At 42.9% G+C, this 23,734-nt stretch overlaps 3 protein-coding genes across 12 annotated transcripts in view; all 3 read left to right on the forward strand.

Annotated features, from left to right (window-relative positions):
- Positions 1-4,812, forward strand: part of LOC140706335 (uncharacterized) — a 68,337-nt gene extending 63,525 nt beyond the window's left edge. For both annotated transcript variants that reach the window (XM_072996478.2, XM_078384453.1), the window contains one exon: positions 484-4,812. In XM_072996478.2, the coding sequence (XP_072852579.2) occupies positions 484-3,456 (2,973 nt within the window). In that variant the 3' untranslated portion in view covers positions 3,457-4,812. The remainder of the gene's footprint in view (positions 1-483) is intronic.
- LOC140706082 (uncharacterized) overlaps positions 1-23,734 on the forward strand; it is a 276,919-nt gene that overhangs the window by 157,161 nt on the left and 96,024 nt on the right. The gene's annotated exons all lie outside the window — the stretch shown is intronic.
- The window catches only part of LOC144586363 (uncharacterized), a 222,623-nt gene that overhangs the window by 102,865 nt on the left and 96,024 nt on the right, over positions 1-23,734 (forward strand). The gene's annotated exons all lie outside the window — the stretch shown is intronic.

Here is a 23,734-nt window from a genome sequence, read left to right on the forward strand (position 1 = left end):
TTCTCGAGTCCAGTAATTTAGCTGCATCACATTTATCCACTTTTACTCTTCCTTTCTAAAACTGCCCCCCCTTGTTATTCATTTTTGCTAAACAATCCTTTAATTCAAATATTTGTTTCCTCTTTAATCAACTTTGAGAAATTCGTTTCTAATTTTCTGTAAACTGAAGTACAATCATTGGGAAGAATTTGAGAAGGAAAAGAAGTTAATATACTTTGATTTTGATGTGCTTATTTGGGTGTGGAAGTGATCCTCCTTTCATGACTCCCCCCTCCAAAAGGTCCCTCAGTGAAGAGCCCTTCCAACCTCAAGCTCAAAGGAACAACCCCCAGTCCGGCCTCATCCCCTCCTTGCTTCTCCTCCCTTGCCTTTTTTGGCTGTCTTTCCTTCCTCCTCCGTGACTCAGGAGGAGCACAAACACATCATTCCTTATTCCTGCAGAATTTAGAAGTGGTTGTTTCTCTTCTTTTTCTAATCTATCAGATGATGAACAGGAGAAAAATTGCCCAGCAACATATGGGGCAACCTTGGCAGGAACTCATCATCAAGCAAGAAAAGAGAGAATTGAAAATCGGAAAGGGGAGAAATGGATTTCACATGGAAGGACTGGCGCAGAGGAGAAACCACATCAATACATCTCACCTCAGTAGACATCAAAGAACACATGCAGGGGAGAAACTGTATCCATGTATGGAATGTGGAAAGAGCTTCAGTCAGAACAAGAGCCTCCATATACACCATAGAAGTCACACTGGAGAGAAACCACATGAATGCATGGAATGTGGAAAGAGTTTTAGTATCAGTGCTGTCCTTAGGTTACATCAAAGGACTCACACTGGGGAGAAACCACATAAATGCATCGAATGTGGAAAGAGCTTTAGTCACACTGGTGGTCTTAGGTTACATCAAAGGACACACACTGGAGAGAAACCACATAAATGCATCGAATGTGGAAAGAGCTTTAGTAGGAGTAGTGACCTTAGGATACATCAAAGGACTCACACTGGAGAGAAACCACATAAATGCATGGAATGTGGAAAGAGCTTTAGTCGCAATGGTCATCTTAGGGTACATCACAGGACCCACACTGGGGAGAAACCACATAAATGCATGAAATGTGGAAAGAACTTTAGTCAGAGTGGTGACCTTAAGTTACATCAAAGGACCCACACTGGAGAGAAACCACATAAATGCAGGGAATGTGGAAAGAGCTTTAGTCACAGTGGTAACCTTAGGTTACATCAAAGGACACACACTGGGGAGAAACCGCATAAATGCATGGAGTGTGGAAAGAAATTTACTACGGGTGTTGCCCTTAGGTTACATCAAAGGACTCACACTGGGGAAAAACCACATAAATGCATCGAATGTGGAAAGAGCTTTAGTCACACTGGTGGTCTTAGGTTACATCAAAGGACCCACACTGGAGAGAAACCACATAAATGCATCGAATGTGGAAAGAGCTTTAGTAGGAGTAGCGACCTTAGGATACATCAAAGGACTCACACTGGAGAGAAACCACATAAATGCATGGAATGTGGAAAGAGCTTTAGTAGGAGTTGTGACCTTAGGTTACATCAAAGGACTCACACTGGAGAGAAACCACATAAATGTATGGAATGTGGAAAGAGCTTTAGTCAGGGTGGACACCTTAGGTCACATCAAAGGACCCACACTGGGGATAAACCACATAAATGCATGGAATGTGGAAAGAGCTTTAATCAGAGTAGTCATCTTAGGTTACATCAAAGGACCCACACTGGGGATAAACCACATAAATGCATGGAATGTGGAAAGAGCTTTAGTCAGAGTGGTCATCTTAGGGTACATCAAAGAACTCACACAGGGGAGAAACCACATAAATGCATAGAATGTGGGAAAAGCTTTAGTACGAGTACTGCCCTTAAGTTACATCAAAGGACTCACACTGGGGAGAAACCACATAAATGCATCGAATGTGGAAAGAGCTTTAGTAGGAGTGGTGCCCTTAAGTTACATCAAAGGACTCACACTGGGGAGAAACCACATATATGCATGGAATGTGGAAAGAGCTTTAGTACGAGTGGTTACCTTAGGTCACATCAAAGGACTCACACTGGGGAGAAACCACATACATGCATGGAATGTGGAAAGAGCTTTAGTAGGAGTGGTGCCCTTAAGTTACATCAAAGGACTCACACTGGGGAGAAACCACATAAATGCATGGAATGTGGGAAGATCTTTAATCACAGTGGTAACCTTAGGTCTCATCAAAGGATTCACACTGGGGAGAAACCACATAAATGCATGGAATGTGGGAAGATCTTTAATCACAGTGGTAACCTTAGGTCTCATCAAAGGACACACAGTGGGGAGAAATCACATAAATGCATAGAATGTGGAAAGAGCTTTATGACCAGCGGTGTCCTTAGGTTGCATCAAAGGACTCACACTGGGGAGAAACCACATAAATGCATGGAATGTGGAAAGAGTTTTAGTACGACTGGAGTCCTTAGGTTACATCAAATGACACACACTGGGGAGAAAACACATAAATGCATGGACTGTGGCAAGAGCTTTAGTTGCAGTGGTAAACTTAGGTTACATCAAAGGACCCACACAGGTGAGAAACCACATAAATGCATGGAATGTGGAAAGAGCTTTAGTCAGAATGGAAACCTTAGGTTACATGAAAGAACTCACACTGGGGAGAAAACACATAAATGCATCGAATGTGGAAAGAGCTTTAGTCAGAATGGACACTTTAGGTTACATCAAAGGACTCACACTGGGGAGAAACCACATAAATGCATGGAATGTGGAAAGAGCTTTAATCAGAGTAGTCACCTTAGGTTACATCAAAGGACCCACACTGGGGAGAAACCACATAAATGCATGGAATGTGGAAAGAGCTTTAGTAGGAGTGGTGATGTTTGGTCACATCAAAGGACCCACACTGGGGAGAAACCACATAAATGTATGGAATGTGGAAAGACCTTTAGTCAGGGTGGACACTTTATGTTACATCAAAGGACCCACACTGGGGAGAAACCATATAATTGCATGGAATGTGGAAAGAGCTTTAGTAGGAGTGGTGGCCTTCTGTTACATCGAAGGACCCACACTGGGGAGAAACCACATAAATGCATGGAATGTGGAAAGAGCTTTAGTCAGGTTGGTCACCTTAGGTCACATCAAAGGACCCACACTGGGGATAAACCACATAAATGCATGGAATGTGGAAAGAGCTTTAGTCAGGGTGGACACCTTAGGTCACATCAAAGGACCCACACTGGGGAAAAACCACATAAATGCATGGAATGTGGAAAGAGCTTTAGTCAGAGTGGACACTTTAGGTTACATCAAAGAATCCACACTGGGGATAAACCACATAAATGCATGGAATGTGGAAAGAGCTTTAGTCAGAATGGACACCTTAGGTTACATCAAAGGACCCACATTGGGGATAAACCATAGAAATGCATGGAATGCAGATGTAGATTTTTTCAGAGCTCCTGATAAGACGGTATAAGGAGCTCATTCAGTGTTCTGCTGGTTTCCAGGGGAAAGAAGAAACAACAAAATGTTGACGGAGTGCAAAAGATAAGAGAAAAAAATGGAATGCATTTTGAAGTGCCACTTGTAAAGTGGTTTACTTCTATCGTTAATTAACAGAGAGATATCACAAAATAGATGTTGAACCTTGTGCTAAAAAATGAGAATAAGCATATATATTTTGCAATAGAAGCTTTTACAAAATCAGTGTAAAAATAAAAAGGATAGATGTTCTGAGGCTAACTGATGGAACAAAAGCAAGTAGTGAAGAGAGCAAAGCTGTCATTTCTGTACCTTCAAAAATAATAACAGTAATTGAGATTTAAAGAGTATACCAATGAATTTCTATTTTCTGTTTTTTATCAACCTATATATATCACCTCTGACCCAGTGCAGTATACTCTTAATAAAATAGCATAGAAACACCTAGTTCTTAAAAAATGATACAGAATATATATACAGTGGTGCCTTGTTTAGTGATATTAATCCGTGTAGAAAAAAACATTGCTAAACGATTTAATCGCTAAGTGATTTCTAAAAGCCCATAGAAACGCATTAATGTGTTCCTATGGGCATAAAAACTAACCTTATGCGAAATTCCTCCATCGCAGCAGCCATTTTCAGTGCCTCTAAAGCGAGGAAAAAACAGCGGTGGCCATTTTGGAACTGCCGATCAGCTGTTTTAAAAAGTTCACTTTGCCATGATCGCTTCCCCGCAATCATCGCAAAGCGATTTTTACCCATAGGGGCCATCGCTAAGCGATCGCTCCAGTGATGGCCAAAAGGCCATAGCTAAGCAATTTCATTGCTCAACGGAGCGATCGCTAAGCGAGGCACCACTGTATTGTATACTGCACTGGGTCAGAGGTGACCCTGGACTGTACTGGGTCAGAGCTGACCAAATCCTTTCATCTTTAACTCCTGAGCTTCTGAGAGGCTGGGAAACCCAAGTCTTGGGAAGATTTGGTTTTGCTGACTGATGCAGAACTAAGGGATATAAATATTGGGAGAGATCTCACACAAAGTGTTATGAGAAAGAAACAGAGGAGCGTAGAGTTTTTGTTTCATGGAGTACAACAGACGATGGAACTGATGCTGGGTGAAAGTCCTTGGAAGAGCGGAAAAATAACCGTGAGGGAGTGACAGCCAGCAATGGATTTTACAAGCGGTTGGGTGAGAACAAAATTTTAGAGCCAAATAATGCTTTTCTACTGTGTATGTATTTATTTTTAAAGTTTAAATACTTTTGCATGTCTTTCATTAAAAATGGTAAGGGTTTTTGCTTTTTATCATTCTATTCTTAGGAAGTTTGAAGTGTTCTGAAGATGTATTCTCTATCTTTCTGGATTATGAGCTCCAGTGTTTTAATGTGTTTGTATTTTATATTCAAACACGTCTTAAATTTTCCCTATAATCTATTTGTAAATTCCTGCATCTTTTTACAAGGTGCAAGGATGTATTTTAAGGAAGCCTGCAGTTTTTGCATAACTGTATGAAGTTTGTATTTGAAGATCTGTACCAACAGTTTTTTCCTCACGCCTGTAAGACTGCCTTACATATAATTAGTGTCATTTAAATGCAACATAGGTAAAGCACTGGCTTGCTGCCTTCTTCAACTGGCTGTTTCAGTCTGCTCCACTCCCTCTGAAGCACATCCAGTCATTCTAGCACTGTCAAACTCCAACTCCATTCGAACTTCAGCTTTGGCTTTGAACGTGCCTCCTCTCCTCAGAAATCTCCTCTGGGCGCATGATCTTAGTTTTTTTTATGTTGAGCTTCAGATCATCTTTTGCGCTCTCCTCTTTCACTCTCATTACAAGGTTCTTTAATTCCTCCTCACTTTCTGCCATCAGAGTGGTATCATCTGCATATCGGAGGTTGTTGATATTTCTTCCGGCAATCTTAACTCTGGCTTGGGATTCCCCCAGTCTGGCCTTTCTCATGATGTATTCTGCATATAAGCTAAATAAGCAGGGAGACAATATACAGCCTTGTTGTACTCCTTTCCCAATTTTGAACCAATCAGTGTTTCCGTATCCAGTTGTAACTGTTGCTTCCTGTCCCACGTATAGATTTCTCAGTAGATAAATAAGGTGGTCAGGCACTCCCATTTCTTTAAGGACTTGCCATAGTTTGCTGTGGCCCACACAGTCAAAGGCTTTTGCATAGTCAATGAAGCAGAAGTAGATGTTTTTCTGGAACTCTGGCTTTCTCCATAATCCAGCGCATGTTAGCAATTGGGTCTCGAGTTCCTCTGCCCCTTCGAAATCGAGTTTGTACTTCTGGGAGTTCTCGGTCCACATACTGTTGAAGCCTACCTTGGAGGATTTTGAGCATAACCTTGCTAGCGTGTGACATGAGTGCAATTGTACGGTAGTTGGAACATTCTTTGGCACTGCCCTTCTTTGGTATTAGTATGTAGACTGATCTTTTCCAGTCCTCTGGCCACTGTTGAGTTTTCCAAACTCGCTGGCATATTGAATGTAGCATCTTAACAGCGTCATCTTTTAAGATTTTAAATAGTTCCACTGGAATGCCATCACCTCCAGTGGCCTTGTTGTTAGACAAGCTTTCTAAGGCCCATTTGACTTCACTCTCCAGGATGTCTGGCTCAAGGTCAGCAGCCACACTATCTGGGTTGTCTGGGATATCCAAATTTTTCTGGTATAGCTCCTCTGTGTATTCTTGCCACCTCTTCTTGATGTCTTCTGCTTCTGTGAGGTCTCTCCCATTTTTGTCCTTTATCATGTTCATCTTTGCACAAAATGTTCCTTTAATATCTCCAATTTTCTTGAACAGATCTCTGGTTTTTCCTTTTCTATTCTTTTCCTCTATTTCTTTGCATTCTTCATTTAAGAACGCCCTCTTGTCTCTCCTTGCTATTCTTTGGAAGTCTGCATTCAGTTTTCTGTAACTTTCCGTATCTTCCCTACATTTTGTTTCCGTTCTCCTCTCTGCTATTTGTAAGGCCTCGTTGGACAGCTGCTTTGCTTTCTTGCCTTTCCTTTCCTTTGGGATGGTTTTTGTTGCTGCCTCCTGGACAATGTTACGAGCCTCTATCCAAAGTTCTTCAGGCACTCTGTCCACCAAATGGATTTCCTTAAATCTGTTCTTCACTTCTACTGTGTATTCATAGGGGGTTTGCCTTAGATTATACCTGAATAGCCCAGTGGTTTTTCCTACTCTCTTTAGTTTAAGCTTGAATTTTCCTATGAGAAGCTGATGATCAGAGCCACAATCAGCTCCAGGTCTTGTTTTTGCTGACTGTATAGAGCTTCTCCATCTTTGGCTGCAGAGAATATAATCAATCTGATTTCCATGTAATAGAGTCGCCCCTTGTGTTGTTGGAAAAGAGTGTTTGTGATGACCAGCTTGTTCTCTTGACAAAACTCTATTAGCCTTTGCCCTACTTCATTCTGAACTCCAAGGTCAAACTTCCCTGTTGTTCCTTTTATCTCTTGACTCCCTACTTTAGCATTCCAGTCCCCTAGAATGAGAAGAACATCTTTCTTTGGTGTCAGTTCTAGAAGGTGTTGTAAATCTTCATAAAACTGTTCAGTTTCAGTCTCCTCAGCAATGGAGGTTGGTACATAAACTTGGATTATTGTGATGTTCAAAGGTCTGCCTTGGATTCGTATTGACATCATTCTATCATTTTTGAGATTATATCCCATTACAGCTTTTCCCACTCTTTTGTTGATTATGAGGGCTACTCCATTCCTTCTACTGGATTCTTGCTCACAATAGTAGACATGATAATCATCTGAGTTGAATTCACCCATTCCTGTCCATTTTAGTTCACTGATGCCCAGGATGTCAATATTAATTCTTGCCATCTCCTGTTTGACCACATCCAGCTTCCCAAGGTTCATAGATCTTACATTCCAGGTTCCTATGCAGTATTTTTCTTTGCAGCATCGGACTTTCCTTTCACTTCTAGGCACGTTCACAGCTGAGCGTCCTTTCGGCTTTGGCCCAACTGCTTTATTAGCTCTGGGGCTAAATGTACATATCCTCTGCTCTTCCTCAGTAGCATGTTGGACAGACAAACATACGAGACATACAAAACATGCACGGAGGTGTTTTCCATACAGTGATATCCAACATATAGTTCTGACTACATAAGCCATATTGCCCTACTAACATCTTTAAACCATATTATATCCTCCACTCTGTGTGTGTGTGTGTGTGTGTGTGTATTTCAAATCAATGCTTCTGATTTTAAATTCAATAAAATCTTCCTAGTTTAAAATGATTAACACAATACATTATCTGAAATATAATCTTTCACTCAACAATTTCTGCTATTGTTTTTAACATGAAACATTTCTAGTTTCAAAGTTATATATACTTATATGTTACCTATATAGTTGAAAGTCCAAAGTTCTAAACAGTATATCTTATGTCTACATACCTATCTTACAATCAATAATATCTAATATATTAGATTTCTAATTTAATAGTTATATGCACTTATCAACTATTTAAAACAAAGAGAGACCAGAATTACTGACAAATTGATGTATATATTTGTGTGTATCTTTCAATCTATAATTTCTGTTATTATATTCAGCAAGGACATTTCTCATTTTTTATTATACTTATCAGCTCCATATATAAACTGGAAATCCCAAATTGCTTACATTGTTATAACCTGAATTAATCTCTCACACCCTTTTTACCCGTTTTAAAATGCCATCTATAGAATCTCTTTAAACCATTTTCTCTCCAATTTACTGATTTTATCCCACTATAATTATCATTCTGCCTTTGAAGCCAATCATATATATCTAAACTATAACCAGAATTTTGTACCCCATCCAACTTCATTGCCTTCACACTTTCCTCCTTTAAATTCTCTTCTATCAAACAAATATAATTTTTTGAGTAATCTTCTCATTAGTATAAATCCCCAACTCATCCACCTGGCCCTCCCTTCCATACAAACTCATTATTTTGCCCTCCTTTTTTTGGAATTTTAGCCTCCTTTGATCTTAAATCTAAAGTCTCTCTCTCTACTGCTGCTTCCACTGCTCCAATGGACTGGGCTTCCATCTTCACATTGTCCCCCTTTAGATTAAATCCTGAAATCATAGCCTTTATTTCAGGGATCTGGGCCTTCATGTGCTCCTCAATTTGATTGACAGTGTTCATTTGAAACTCCTGTATATAATTCTTGAAGGAATCTTCCATTGTAAATTTTGATGGGTTTTTATATTAGGCAAAAGTCATGCTCTCTACTTTTAGAAAGACACTTTCCACTACAGATATTTAAAAAAAGTTTTTCTGTTTTCTCCAAAGCCCACCAAACTGGCTTTTTGTTTATTCTTTTCCCCAGCCAGAAGCTATGAAGCAAAAAGGCAATAAAAACAATCACTCAGTTCGCCTCCTGTTAATTGAGTCAGCCCAGACTGAAACTCCTACTGACAAATCCAATTGTAAATTCCAACTTAGACAAGGATCAGTTTTAATTTATAATCCACCGCTGCAGCTCATAACAAGATTACTTCCAGTGAGTTTCTCAATCTTCTTAAACCTCTGATTTTATATTGTAACAATTTTTCAATCCACAGAGGACAGGGAAGAAGAAAGTCTCCTTCTATATCCTTAGCTCATTTCTGTTTCTCTCAGATGTGACACAGTAAAAATTTGTCGATTTTACAGGGTTATAAAAGCTTCTATGCCACTTTTAGTTTACTTTCTTTCCTTTAAAATCAGCCTCCTAAGTTTGATTTATTCTTGCTGAAGCTGAATAAAAGTCAATGACTCACTATTCATGCAGTCAAGCATAAATCTTCATAGACCTCCCTTCCAGGCAGCTAATTCACCATCAATGGCACCTCTCCAGCCAGTCTCTTTAGGAAAGAAACTCTCAGGAAGACAGATTTGCTGTCCGAATTCAGAGGTTTCTCGGCCCTACTTGCTGTGGAAAACTCCCCTCCGTTCACCTGGGGAGGTATCCGCTGACTCAGAGTTTACACAGGGGTTCCCAGAGTCCTGGGATTCCCCTATTCTCGCTGCCATTGCGCCGCCCATTCATCAAGTTTTAAACCTTGATACCCACTCCTGAATCCACTCAGTAAATGACACATTTTAAAAACAGCCATTTTACTTTTTACTATACTGTACAACATTTATATTCAATACATTATGAGTTCAAAATCTCAACAAAAAAGCACCTAAGTTCCCTTTTAGGAACTCCCAGTCCATTTGTAACCCTTCTGGGGAAAGAATATAGCCCTGGAATTCCATAACGGTCTCATGGAATACAGTGGTGCCTCGCATAATGAGCGCACCGTTTAACGACGAATCCGCATAGCGATGTTGCAATTGCGATCGCAAAAGCGATCCCATTGCGATGCTTAGATAGGGAAAAACTCGCATTGTGACGATCGGTAAGCGTTTCACTTACTGATCTTCGCATTGCGATGTTTTTTAAACAGCTGTTCAGCTGTTCCAAAATGGCCGCTGGACGCCCAAAATGGCCGCACGCAGCGTTTTCGCGCCCTACCCTTGCTTACCGAGGGCGCGAAAATGGTGGTGCTATGGAGGAACTTTGCTGAACGATGAGTTTGGGCCCCACTGGAACGCATTAAACGCATTAAAATGGGTTTTTCCATTCCGTTTAGCGATGTTTCCTCATAGCGAAGGTTAATCTGGAACAAATTAACCTTGCTATGCGGGGCACCACTGTAGACTCTTTTCTAACTTGGCCTAAAGGGGATGCTTCTGGACGTGGAGAAGAACTGTCTGTGACACCTGTACCCCGGGTCGTGAGGTGATGTTGGGAGTGCCGTCTCGCCCTAGAGCTTCCGTAGGCACCCAGACAGCTCCCATGCCTTTCCTACCCTGGATGCCGTTGCTCCCACAGGAGAAGTTCATTCCCAAGCTGATAGACATTTCTATTCCCTTACCCCAGTTAATAAATGAAGACAAGTTGTTTGGTTTAAAAAGTCTCCTGTTTTATTTGGTTCGGGGGAGGTGAAGAATAACGGACCCTCACACTGTCCAAACACGTGAAATATGTTTCTCCAGGGTGTCTAAAAATCCAGAATATCATCAAGAATATCACAAAACATTCCAGGAATTCTCGGAAGACGTCATGGACCAAGTGCTGGATGACAAAGAAGACAGGTGCCCCTGCAGCCAAGGTGGATGGGCTAGGTTGTCTTTCAGGTATTTGTGGAGAGCCTCCAGTTCAGGAGCAGACAAGGGTTAGACTCATCCAAGGCTAAAAAGCAAACAAATCCCCAAGACCTATCGAAAATGGGGGGACCCAAAAAGCAACCAAACCCCTTCACCCATTAGAAATGGGGGGAAACAAAACAAACAATTCCCCAAGACCCATCAGAAATGGGTGGGAAAGCAAAAAGCAAGGAACTCCCCTCCAAGACCCATTGGAAATGGGGGAAAAAACAAAAAACTAACAAACCTCCCGAGACCCATTGAAAATGGGGGGAAAAAACAAAAAAAAAAACCCAAACCCATCACAGCACAGAACCATAACCCCCCAGCTGAAAACCAGGCTGCAAAACCCACCCAAAACAGTTTTAAAAAGCAGAAAGCAGCACCTTACCTTTATTTATTTGTTTGTTTGTTTGTTTGTTTGTTTGTTTATTTATTTATTTATTTATTTATTTATTTATTTATTTATTTATTAGATTTTTATCCCGCCTGTTTAGACCAAGGGTCTACTCTGGGCGGTTTATAGATTTTAAAACACTAAAAAGAAAAAACATAAAGGCGATGAAATTTAAATAATTATGATATGGCAGTTAAGATATGGCAGGAGGGAAAGCCTGCCCAAATACCAGGTTTAAGTTCATTTCTGAAGACACCCAGAGAGGGAGCCAAGCGGATCTCCACTGGCTAGTTATTCCAAAGGCGAGGGGCCACTGCCGAGAAGGCCCGGTTCCTCGTTCTTTTCTTCCAGACCTCCCTCAGCTTTAGGCCCCTAAGCCGCCCAGCCTGGCTAGAATGAGTGACTCTGGCAGAACTGGGTGGGAGGCGCTCTGCCAGATATCAAGGTCCTAAACCGTTTAGGGCTTTATATGTACAGTGGAACCTTTACTTACGAACTTCCCTAGGTACGAACATTTCAAGTTACGAACAGCTCCGTCTGCAAAATTTGGCTTCTACTTGCGAACGGAGCTTCAACGTACAAACGGAAAAAGGCAGGGGAAAGGGCGGGAAATTAAAATTTTCTAACTGTTGGCGGCAAAGAGGCTGCTTCTTTGTAGCTCTTTCACCCCAACAGTTAGGGAACGGGAGGCTCAGCCTCCTGGGCTTCCACCGCTGCTGCTACTGCCACCAGAAGGCGATCCGCCGGACCATCCCAGCTGAGCTCAGCCTCCCAGAGTTTACTGCCGCAGGCTTTCCCAGGGTTCACCGCAAGTGCCACCTTTCTCCCCCGCTATGCGGCTTCTCCACAGCCATGGGAGGCTTTCCCATGGTGGTGGACAACCCACGCTGAAGCAGAGAAAAGTGGTGATTGGGGCAAGCCCTGGGAAAGCCTCCCATGGTGGCGGAGAAGCCCTGGGAGGCCTCCGAAGGCACCGATCGCGGTAGCGGGGGACCCCCGGGAGGCTTCAGACTGATAAGGTGCTGCTTTTTATTTTTTACTTGCGAACGGAGCTTCAACGTACGAACGGAAAAAGGAGGGGGAAAGGGCGGGAAATTTAAATTTTCTAACCGTTGGTGGCAAAGAGGCTGCTTCTTTGTAGCGCTTTCGCCCCAACAGTTAGGGAAAGGGAGGTTCAGCCTCCCGGGCTTCTACCGCTACTGCTACCACCACCGGAAGGTGAGCCGCAGGAGCATCCCAGCTGGGCTCACCCTCCTGGGCTTCCAGCGCCACCATAGGCTTTCCCAGGGTTCGCCGCAGGCGCCACCTTTCTCCCCCGCTACGTGGCTTCTCTGCAGCCATGGGAGGCTTTCCCATGGTGGTGGACAACCTGTGCTGCAGTGGAGAACAGTAGTGATTGGGTTGAGCCCCGAGAAAGCCTCCCATGGTGGCGGAGTAGCCATGCAGCAGGGGAGAAAGGCAGCGCATGCGGCAAAACCTGAAGGCACCCATTGCGGTAGCGGGGGACCCCTGGGAGGTCTCTGATGGTGGCAGGGAAGCCCTGGGAGGCCTCCAAAGGCACCGATCATGGCGGCAGGACACCCCCGGGAGGCTTCGGACTGGTAAGGTGCTGCTTTTTCCTTTTTAAACAATTGTTCTGAGTGGGTTTTGGAGGGCAGATTTGGGCTGGGGGGTTATGTTTCTGTGTTGTTGGTTTTTTTTCTGTGATTTTTTTTTTGGCAGTCCCAGCTCTATTTACTTTGATTTTGAAGGTGGGTATTTTTTTTTCTTCTACCAGAACAGATTAATTGGTTTTCAATGCATTCCTGTGGGGAATTTTGCTTCTACTTACGAACGTTTCAACTAACGAACAGCATTCCAATACGGATTAAGTTCGTATGTCGAGGTTCCACTCTAATCGTTAGGACTTTGAAATCAACGCGGAAATGGATGGGTAGCCAATGTGAGGCGGTCAGTGTGGGGGAAATATATTGGTACATTTTCACCCCAATTAGAAGTCTTGTACCATCTGAAGTTTCTGTGTCAGTCTCAAAGGCAGCCCCACATAGAGTGCATTACAGTAGTCCAGACTTGAGACGAGCACATGGACCAACGTAATAAGAACCCCCACATTAAGATAGGGACACAGCTGTGCAAAGGTGGAAATGTGCGGAATGGACCACTAATGACACCTGGGTCTCCATGGTGAGCGCCGGATCCAGATGTACACCCAAACTGCAAACTTCACTCTTTGTAGTAAGTCACCCCCCCCAAAGGAAACGGAGTTTCCAGACCACTGATGTCTGGGACACCCACCCAAAGGACCTCCGTCTTGCCCCGATTCAGCCTCAGTCCATTCACCTGCATCCATTGCTGAACAGCTCAAGGGACGAAACAGCATCCACTGTTGTTGGGAAAAAAGGAGATGTAGAGCTGAGTATCATCAGAGTACAGATGACACGAAGCCCCACATCCCCTAATGACCCCTCCCAGTGGCCTCATGTAGATGTTAAACAGCATAGGAGAGATAATCGAGCCCTGCGGGACCCCACAATTGAGGCTCCACGGGGCTGAGAAATTCTCTCCAATCTGCACTCTCTGGGGACGGTCCTCCAAGAAGGAATGAAGCCAGGCCCGGACATCATCATCTTGCCAGCAGACAAAGGCAACACCACAGTAATCATGGAAACAGAAGAATACAAGGACAAAATCAGGGAACGTCTAGACCCCACCACCTACGGAAAAATGAAACGGGACCCAACCAATAAAATCACAAAACAAACAAACAAGGTGATCAGGAGTTCCTCCCTGCACCCAAATGTCCTTCAATGTATCTGCAAGACAGAAGCTCTCCCACCCAGACTATATGGACTCCCCAAAATCCACAAGGACTCAATCCCACTCAGGCCCATTGTAAGTGCCATCAGCTCCCCAACATATGAATTAGCCAAACACCTAGCGACCCTCCTACGGACCCACATTGGACAAACCTCATCCTACATCAAAGACTCAGGACATTTCATAAGCAAGATCAGCACCCTAAAACTCAACCCTGGGGACAGACTGATCAGCTTTGATGTAGTATCCCTGTTCACTAAGGTACCGATGAAGGACACCCTGACACTCATCCAGCAGATCTTTCCAGAAGACATCCAGGCCCTTTTCCAACACTGCCTAATGACCAGCTATTTCCAGTGGGATAATGAATTCTATGAACAGACAGATGGAGTGGCCATGGGCAGCCCCCTCAGCCCGGTTATAGAAAACTTCTACATGGAGCATTTTGAAAAACTTGCCCTGACTTTGGCACCCCTCGCAACCACAAATAAAGTATTTCTGCCGTACATCAAAGGGGTCACAGACCGCATGGGGAAACTTTTGAAAAAACACAACCTACAAACAGTTTTCAAGCCTACCACAAAAATATAACAAATGTTACTTACGGTCAGCAAAGGACAGAAGGGATACCTTGCAGTTGTGGCCAGGTATATATTGGAACCACAAAACACAGCATCCACACCAGAATCAAGGAACATGAGAGACACTGCAGACTAAAACAACCAGAAAAATCTGCAGTAGCTGAACATACCCTAAAACAAGCTGGACATGAAATTCTATTTCAAAATACTGAAATACTGGACAACACCTGCAATCACTACGTCAGACTGCACAGGGAAGCCATTGAAATCCACAAGCATGAGCAAAACTTCAACAAAAAAGAAGAAAGTTTGAAACTCAACAAAACTTGGCTTCCAGCTCTCAAAAATACAGCATGCAAAAGGTCAACGAACTCTACCCAGCTACAAGGACCGGGGATCACTACACACAAAAGACCAGCTAATGACACCCATCAATCACAGTGACAGATAATCTCTCCTCTTTATCACAATAATACACTGACAACAACACACTAATCACCCATCTCCAGAAAAGGACAAAAGTCTCACAGCCAAAAATACTCCACTCCCAAGCCAGCTACATCAGAGTACAGAGTGCTGTCCTCTGAAGATGCCCATGGCCACAGAGACTGGCGAAACGTTAGGAAGAACAACCTTCAGAACACGGCCAAAGAGCCCGAAAAGCCCACAACAACCATTAGATCCCGGCCATGAAAGCCTTTGTGAATGCACCACTGTAAGGTTTGAGATAGAATTCAAAACAATGGAAAAAGAATTTCAAGTGTTTCACGTTGAGTGTTTGGATGATTGTTATATATTATGCTGCCGTAAAACATTGAGAGAAGTGCTAAGCACTAAGTCAGCAGTATAGAAATACATTAAATATATAAACACATTTTAAACACCTAAGATGTGAATATTGTGCCAATGTGTTATCTTTTATGTCTCTTACGAGGAAAGTCCAATGAATCCCAAAGGGAACTGGCGTTCACAGACACAGTCAGCCCCATCTGAGGCTGAATCCAAGGGGACACTCAAGGAGGTCTTGAAGGGTTGAAGGGACAGGCCCTTCCCCATAAGCAGTGGGTCCTCCCCCGCATGCACACACACACACCACACACTTTGGGCCACCTGGGTGTTCTTGGAGCACAATTCCCAGAAGGCTGGCCTGAGTTTCTGGGAAGAGCCATCCAGGAAATTCTGGATTACCCAAGGTTGGGACCTACCCACCAGAGAACCGACAGGGAAACCAAAGGTCATCTAGTTCAACCCTCTTCCGATTGGCAGAAAGAAGCTGCTGCTCCAGCGTTCCTCACAGGGAGACCTCCAGACTCTGTGTGGAGTGCGCGGGGGGGGGACTTGCATGAAGGAAGTGTCTTCTCCACCACCGCCTGAGGCTTCCCCAAATCTTCCTCCTGGATGGTGCTTTTTGCCCTCACCTCTTCCATGAAGTGTCCTTTGGTGTAACAGACACCGAGTTTCCTGGTTTCATGACAAAGGGTGGAGTAAATATGGATCCACACCTGTAGGGGTTGCCCACCCGTCCAGAGACCCTGGGCTAAGGAGGCCAACCCCTTTCTACAGTCATGGCAAAGCAAGCTTGTTTCCTTCCTTCTGAGGAAGCCTACTGTCCCTCAGGGTCACTCAATTTGGGACCAGACCTGGCTCTCCCCTCCCCCTTGCAAGACCAGTTCGAGTCCCCGCCCGGGTCAAGCACCCTGTCACAGAGTCCAGACCCTCCTGGAACTGGGAAGGTCCTCCCTCCTCCTTTGCCAGGTGAGTCCTGGCCCCGCTGGACGTCCTCCTGATTCCATGGAGGAGAAGACATCCAGCGGCCAGGACTCCACTGCCTCTCGCATGCACGCGCGCACACACACACACACACACTCAAACACACACACACACACACACACACACACACACACACACACACCTCCAGTGTTTCATGAGCCCAACATGTGAGGTCTACTAGGCTGGGCCGAGGAGGGCCAAGAAGGAAGAGCCTGTCGAGGTCTGGATAGTGAAAGGCAGTTACGCCTGAACAGACCATAATCCCATTTCTTTAACTATTTCATTATGTTTCTGAGCATTTAAAGGTTTTGTTAATATATCTGCAACATTGCAATTCAGTTAATTTCTCTTTTGTGATACATGATATCCACATGTTTGCTTCTATTTTTCACTCTTTCCGTTAAAGCCATTTGTATACATGTGGTATTATCTTCTAACACTTTTATTGCACCACGTGTCTCAACTTTCAAATCCTTTACCAATTGTTTATACCATATAATTTCAGAGCATAATTCTGATAGAGCCACAAATTCTGCTGCTGCAGTTGAGGTGGCCACGGAATTTTATTTTCTGGATTTCCATCCAACTAAAGCATTTCCAAACATTATTACAAAATCAGACATTGATTTTGTCAACCTCATCATTGGCCCAATCGCTGTCAACATAAGCTGTCAATTCCTTTGAAGGTTTTATCATCAAATAATAATCACATGTTCCTTTGAAATATCTAAAAATTCTTTTCACACCTTGCCAATGTTTTATACTAGGTTTTGACACATGTCTGCTCAAAATATTCACTGATATTGCTATATCTGGTTGTGTCCAATGTAACGACCCAGGTCCCCCTAGAGGTACCTAGTCGGCGGACAGAGAGTAATTAGGAGTTTGCACACCCTTAAAGGTGCTGAGGGAGTCCTGGAACCCCAGCAAGGCATGTACACAACCCCCTCTTACAAGTCTGCCCTAGTAAGAACACCACTGTACCTTGGGTTTTGTAGTCCTTAGACTTACTATGCACCACAGGGCAGGACTCTTTAAGTAAAATAGGCCAAGGCAATGCCATCACGGATGACCTAGGACAAGTTTACTATTCAAGAGACCAATTGATTTTTATAATCATTGTTTTATTAAAGAAAATAGAAAATTCCATAAAGAATAAGTCATTTTATGCGTAAGCCAGCAAAAGAACATTTTCCAGGTTAGTTACAAAACTGTAATGAAGTAAAGAATCCATGAAAAATATACAAGTATTAAAAATAGTAAAAGATCCAAAAATCCAAGAAATCAAGTAAAAGCTGGTTAAGAAGGCAAAAAGAAAGATGCCTCCCCTCTAATCCAAAAAGGTAAAGCAAAATGAAGAAAATAGCCCAAATAAGTATAAAAGTCCAAAGTCCATCATTATCCTTTAAAAAGAAAAATCCTGTAAATGAAATATCCTATTCTATTAATTTAACTACTGCTAATAATCACATCTCTCTATAAAAACTAATCCATATTGTACTGATCTTACTAAGCCATATTGTACCGAACCTCCTCCTCATCGTCCATAGGCAAAAATTCCCTTTTCAAGCTTAGCTGGCATATCCCTTATCTTCCATTTCTCATGGTGTCATCCAATCACGGTACGACATTGGGTAAACAGTCCTTCTTTACCTCCTGTCTTCTTGCTCCATTGCTTTCCCATGGGTAACAGATGTTATTTGGATTTGGTGGTTTGCAATGAGTCACAACAAAGTCCATCTATCTTATCATGGAATGTTCTTCTCAGGCCTACAGAAGAGCATTCTCCCACCTTCTTACTTACAGATACTTTGTTAGCATTGCAGAAATCATCTATGCAGAGAACCAATATGGAATCCCTCTTACATTGTTCACTACTACATAACCCATCTTCAGTACAAGATCTCAACCAAATAACCCATCTCATCACAAATACATCAAACTGCCTATTGCAGATTGATATAATTCTTGATTTTCAAAATCTTTACTGTTCTCATCACATTTTTGAAAATCCACAACCATAGGAGTGTTTATACTTTTGCACTCTTGCATACAATATCTTTCTAACATTTGCTTAATTTTTAACTTTTGAGTTAACACAAAACCTTGGTTTGTTTTCTGTATTTGTACTCCTAAATAATTTTGTATTGGTCCTAAATTTTTCAATTTAAATCCCTTCTTTAACTGTTTTTCAAATAATTCCACTTATTTCTGATTTTTTGTCATAAAGCAGATATCATCAACATATGTCAATAACACATTTAATTTGTTTCCATTTTCTTTAGTGTAAAGGCAAGGATCTGCTAGACTGTTTTGTATCCCATTTTCACCAAAACTGCATGTAAACACTGGTTCCAATTTTGGGCTGATTGTTTCAGCCCGTAAATAGCCTTGTTTAATTTATAAACTAATTCTGGTTTTGAACATTCAAAACCTGGTGCTTTGGCCATATATAACTCTTTTTTTAAAGCGGCATTCAAATAAGCAGTGGTAATGTCATAGTGTTGAATCAAATAGACCCTTGTAGCTGCTGCTGCTACAGCTAATGCTACTCTCATTGTTTCATCCCGCACAGTAGGAGAAAATACTTCATCATTATGAACATTTTTCTTTTATGTGACACCTTGGGCTACTAATCATGCCTTATATCTGTATTCCCCATCATTTTGTAATTTTCTTTTAAATACCCATTTGCTGCCAATTACTTTATGTTCTGCAGGCAACTTGGTCTCTGTAAATACTTTATGTTCCTCCATGGACTTCATTTCTTCTTCCATGGCATCTTGCCACTTTCTTTTTTCTACATCAGGAAGTGCCATTACTTCTTCATAATTTCTTGGTTCCTGATACACATGACAGACTCTAACTTCCCCCATGCCAAACCTTTTGGATGGAATTCCCGTGTTTGCCCTCTCTGATGTTCTAGGAATTTGTAGTTCTGGTTCACTTACTGACTCACTACATGGCTCATCTTGTTCTTCTTCTTGTTCTTCTTCATCTTACTCATGCTTTCTCCAGTTTCGTTTTTCTCTGGTACTGTCTATACTCACTTCTTTTTGTATCTAAGAATGGGATGAAAATTTGTAAATTGGCATGCATTCTATCCCAATTTCCATGTTCATTAAAGCTTGCTGACCTTGATATTACAGTGTTTTTGTTTCCATCCAGAAACCTGTATGCCTTAGAACCTGGTTCATAGCCAAGAAATTTCATTTTCTTTGCTTTAGCTTTCCTTCTTAATTGTTTTGGGACATGTACCCATGCAGTACATCCAAAAACTCTTAAATGTTTTAATGATGGCTCCTTGCCATATAACATGAAGTAGGGTGTCTGATCTATTGCTGCTGACCATATTCTGTTAATAATATAATTCAATGTCAACAAACATTTTCTCAAATAACCATGGCTCATGTTAGCGTCAGCTAACAAGGCATCCTTCATGGTCTGGAGTACACCATTTTTTCTCTCAGCCACACCATTGTGAACAGGTGAATAAGGGCTGGTTTTTCTGTGACTTATTCCAATATATTGTAACCACTTCTGAAATGTATTACACAAAATTTCAGTACCTCTATCTGTTTGCAATTGTGCCACCTTGTGGTCAAAACATCTTTCGACAAATCTCACCCAGCTTTTAAAGCTATTAAACACTTCTATTTTTGTTTTCAACAAATAACAAAAAGAATATCTGGAATAATCATCAACTAAAACTAGAACATATCTTACCCCTCCTAAAGAAGGTGCAAATGGTCGTATTAAGTCTGCATGGACCAATTCAAAATGCCTTTTAATTTGTCTGGTGCTGGAGGAGGAGCTTCATCTTGGTGAAGCTAGTGTGACAAACCCAGACCTACTGGGATCTGCCACACAGTTACACTAAGCTGCCACCAACCATTCCCTATAAAAAGTCACACAGACCAGGGATGGATTTTTAAACAATAAAAAGAATAAGGTTTATTTTGAATACACACAGGGAAACATAAACAATCAGGTGAATAACATAAAGTAACGTGGCTTATTCTCACACACACAAGCATACAGTTTGGTTCACCTAGAACCTTTAACTTAAAGCACAGACCCTGAACCCATCAGTTCTGGCTAACCAACAGACCCCTGAACCTTTCAGGCTGGTACTCTGACACACAGTAGTACCCTGTCAGACACCCAGACTCCCACAACAGCTTCTTCTTCCCCAGCTGCTGCTTCGTCCCAACCCAGTGTCTCACAGTCTGTCTCAGCATCTCCCTTCACCACACAGGCATCACATATTTATACAGTACAGCCCCTCCTCCTGATGTCCCGCCTTCCACTCCCCATAGGATGGAACTTTCCCTCCAAACCCATGACAGACAGGTAACATCAGTGCTGTTATGTAACACCTCCCCTCTTTATAAGTTGTTTTGTAGGGGGAAAGCTAAGGTGCTTTTTCCCAAAAAAACAACCTGTATAAAACACACAACACCAATTATACCTACCATATTATACTTACTTACATTCTAAGTTAAACATTTCAAATAGGCATTTAAACATTTACCATATACATTACATCAATTTACCTTTATTAATACAAACCAATTTAAAACCAGGTACATTTTAACTTTTTGTTTTCATTATATACATATAGTCCATGTTCTTTCGCCGTCTTCAGTCTTCAGGTCTTCTTGATAAGGCGTCAGCAACACAGTTCACTGACCCTCTGACCACCTTCACTTCAAAGTCATAGTCCTGTAAGTTCAAAGCCCACCTCATAAGTTTGCTATTGTGGGTTTTCATTGTCTTTAACCATTGCAATGGTGAATGGTCAGTACACAGAACAAAATGTCTTCCCCAGATGTAAGGCTTGGCCTTCTGGATCGCGTAGACTATGGCCAAACACTCCTTCTCCACGGTTGCCAAATGTCTCTCACCTTTTTGAAGTTTCCTACTCAGGTAGGACACTGGATGCTGGTCACCATTCTCATCCTCCTGGCACAGAACTGCTCCTACCCCGCTGTTAGACGCATCGGTGTAGATGATGAACTCCCGGTCGAAGTCTGGAGCACGCAGGACTGGATAGTTGATTAGCGCCTCCTTCAACCTCTGGAACGCCGCCTCACAGTCGCTGGTCCACGGGATGCGGTCATCAGCCTTCTTCCTCGTCAGATCGGTCAGCGGAGCCGCAATCTCGCTAAACCTCGGGATGAACTTTCTGTAGTAGCCCACCAACCCAAGAAATGATTTGACTTTTTTCTTGGTGTTGGGTCTAGGCCAATCACGAACAGCTTCTATTTTGGCCTCCAGGGGTTTTATCACTCCTCCCCCTACCATGTGACCCAAGTATTTTATTTCTGGGCTACCCAGCTGACACTTGCTGGCCTTTACTGTTAGCCCTGCTGCACTTAACCTCTGCAGCACTAACTCCAGGTGTATCAGGTGATCTTCCCAGGTATTACTGAAGATCCCTATGTCGTCAATGTAGGCCACTGTAAAGTCACTGAGCCCTGCCAAGGTCTGGTCCATCAGCCTTTGGAATGTGGCTGGTGCATTTCTGAGACCAAAGCTCAGGACTCGAAACTCATAGAGACCAAAAGGGCTGCAAAAGGCAGTCTTTTCTTGATCCCTGGGATCAATTCTTAATTGCCAATATCCCTTTACCAGGTCCAATGATGAGATGAACCGACAACCCCCTATGGTTTCAATCAGGTTGTCTAGCCTGGGCATTGGGTAGGCATCAGGAGTGGTTACACGGTTTAATTTCCTGTAATCAACACAAAACCTAATGCTCCCATCAGGCTTGTCCACAAGGACTATCGGAGAGGACCAAGGACTAGAAGAGGGGACGATTATGTTCTCCCTCAGCATTTCGTCCAACTCCTTCCGCACCTTGTCCCTATAGGGTCCCGTTACTCGGTATGGGGATACTGCCTGCGGGGGTGCATCCCCTGTGTGGATCCGATGCATCACTCCCTTCACTATCCCCGGCTTGTTGGAAAACACCTGTTGATATTTATTAAGCAGCATTTTTAGTTCTTGCTGCTGGTCTTGGGTGAGTGCAGGACTGATCTTTACCTCCTCTGGGTTGTATTTTACTTCCCCTCTACCCTCCCAGAAGGGTAATTCCGCTTCCTCACTCTCAGCTGCTTTTATCGCGAATAAAACCCTCTGTTCCCCTCTGTAGTAGGGTTTTAGGGCATTCACATGAACCACCCTCCTTGCTTGGTTCTCCTCCTGCTCTATTAGGTAGTTCAGGTCTGACATCTTGGAAATGACCCTATATGGTCCTGCCCATTTGAGCTGCAGTTTATTCTCTCTGCAGGGCCTAAGCCAAAGCACTTCCTCCCCTGGGTCAAAGTGCCTCTCTCTAGCTTTGTGGTCATACCATGTTTTCTGTCTGACCTTCTGAGCTTGCAGGTTTTCTGCTGCCAGCTCTAGATTTCTCCTTAGGTCATTCATCAAGGTGTCTATGTAAGTCACAACGTCTTGTGGGTCATCCTGGGTGATCTGCTCCCAATTTTGTTTGATCAAATCAAGGGGCCCTTTCACCCGTCTCCCAAATAGAAGTTCAAATGGACTAAACCCGGTACTGGCTTGTGGCACTGATCGATAAGCAAACAAAAGGGATTGCAGCTTCTGGTCCCAATTGTTTGGATTCTCTGCCAAGTAAGCCCTAATCATGCGCATTAGAGTCCCATTGAACTTCTCAGTTAACCCATTACTTTCAGGATGATAGGCAGTGGTTTCCTTGTGCTTAATTCCACAGATCTGCCATAAGCGTTTCATGAGCTTTGATGTGAACGATGCTCCCAAATCTGTGATTATCTCTGAGGCAAATCCCATCCTGGACATATACCCCACCAAAGCATCGGCCACTGTGTTAGTCTCAATGTTAGTCAAGGGTATGGCTTCAGGATACCTTGTGGCATGGTCCACAATTGTTAGGATGAACCTGTTCCCCCTCTTTGTGGCCTTGGGCAAAGGTCCCACTATATCCACCCCTATGCATTTGAACGGAGTGTCAATCACAGGCAAAGGGCACAACTTTGCTTTGGTCCTGTCGCGGTTATTCCCCTGCCTTTGACACACATCACATTGTTTACAGAACTCCCTGATCTGCTTCCCTATGTCAGGCCAGTAGAAATTCTGTGTGATTCTCTGCTGTGTCTTGTTCACTCCTAAGTGCGCAGCAAACATGTCAGAGTGACCCCTTTGTAAGATCATAGGGCGATACTTTTCAGGTACCACCAGCTGACTTCTGATCCCATCTCCCCCTTTTGAGATATTCCTCAGGGTTTCTCTATATAAAATCCCCTTTTTCTCCAGAAATCTCACTGGGGTTTCAGGTGTTAGCTGGGCGTCAGTCACCTGTTCAAAACACTTTTGGAGAGTGGCGTCTGCCTTTTGCTCCTGTCCAAATCTGCTGTCTGTGGTTAAGGTTTCCACCACAGCTTCTGAACTCCCCCCACCTGCTTCC

This window comes from Pogona vitticeps, chromosome 1 (assembly GCF_051106095.1).
Source record: "Pogona vitticeps strain Pit_001003342236 chromosome 1, PviZW2.1, whole genome shotgun sequence".
In the NCBI taxonomy this organism is placed as follows: domain Eukaryota; kingdom Metazoa; phylum Chordata; class Lepidosauria; order Squamata; family Agamidae; genus Pogona; species Pogona vitticeps.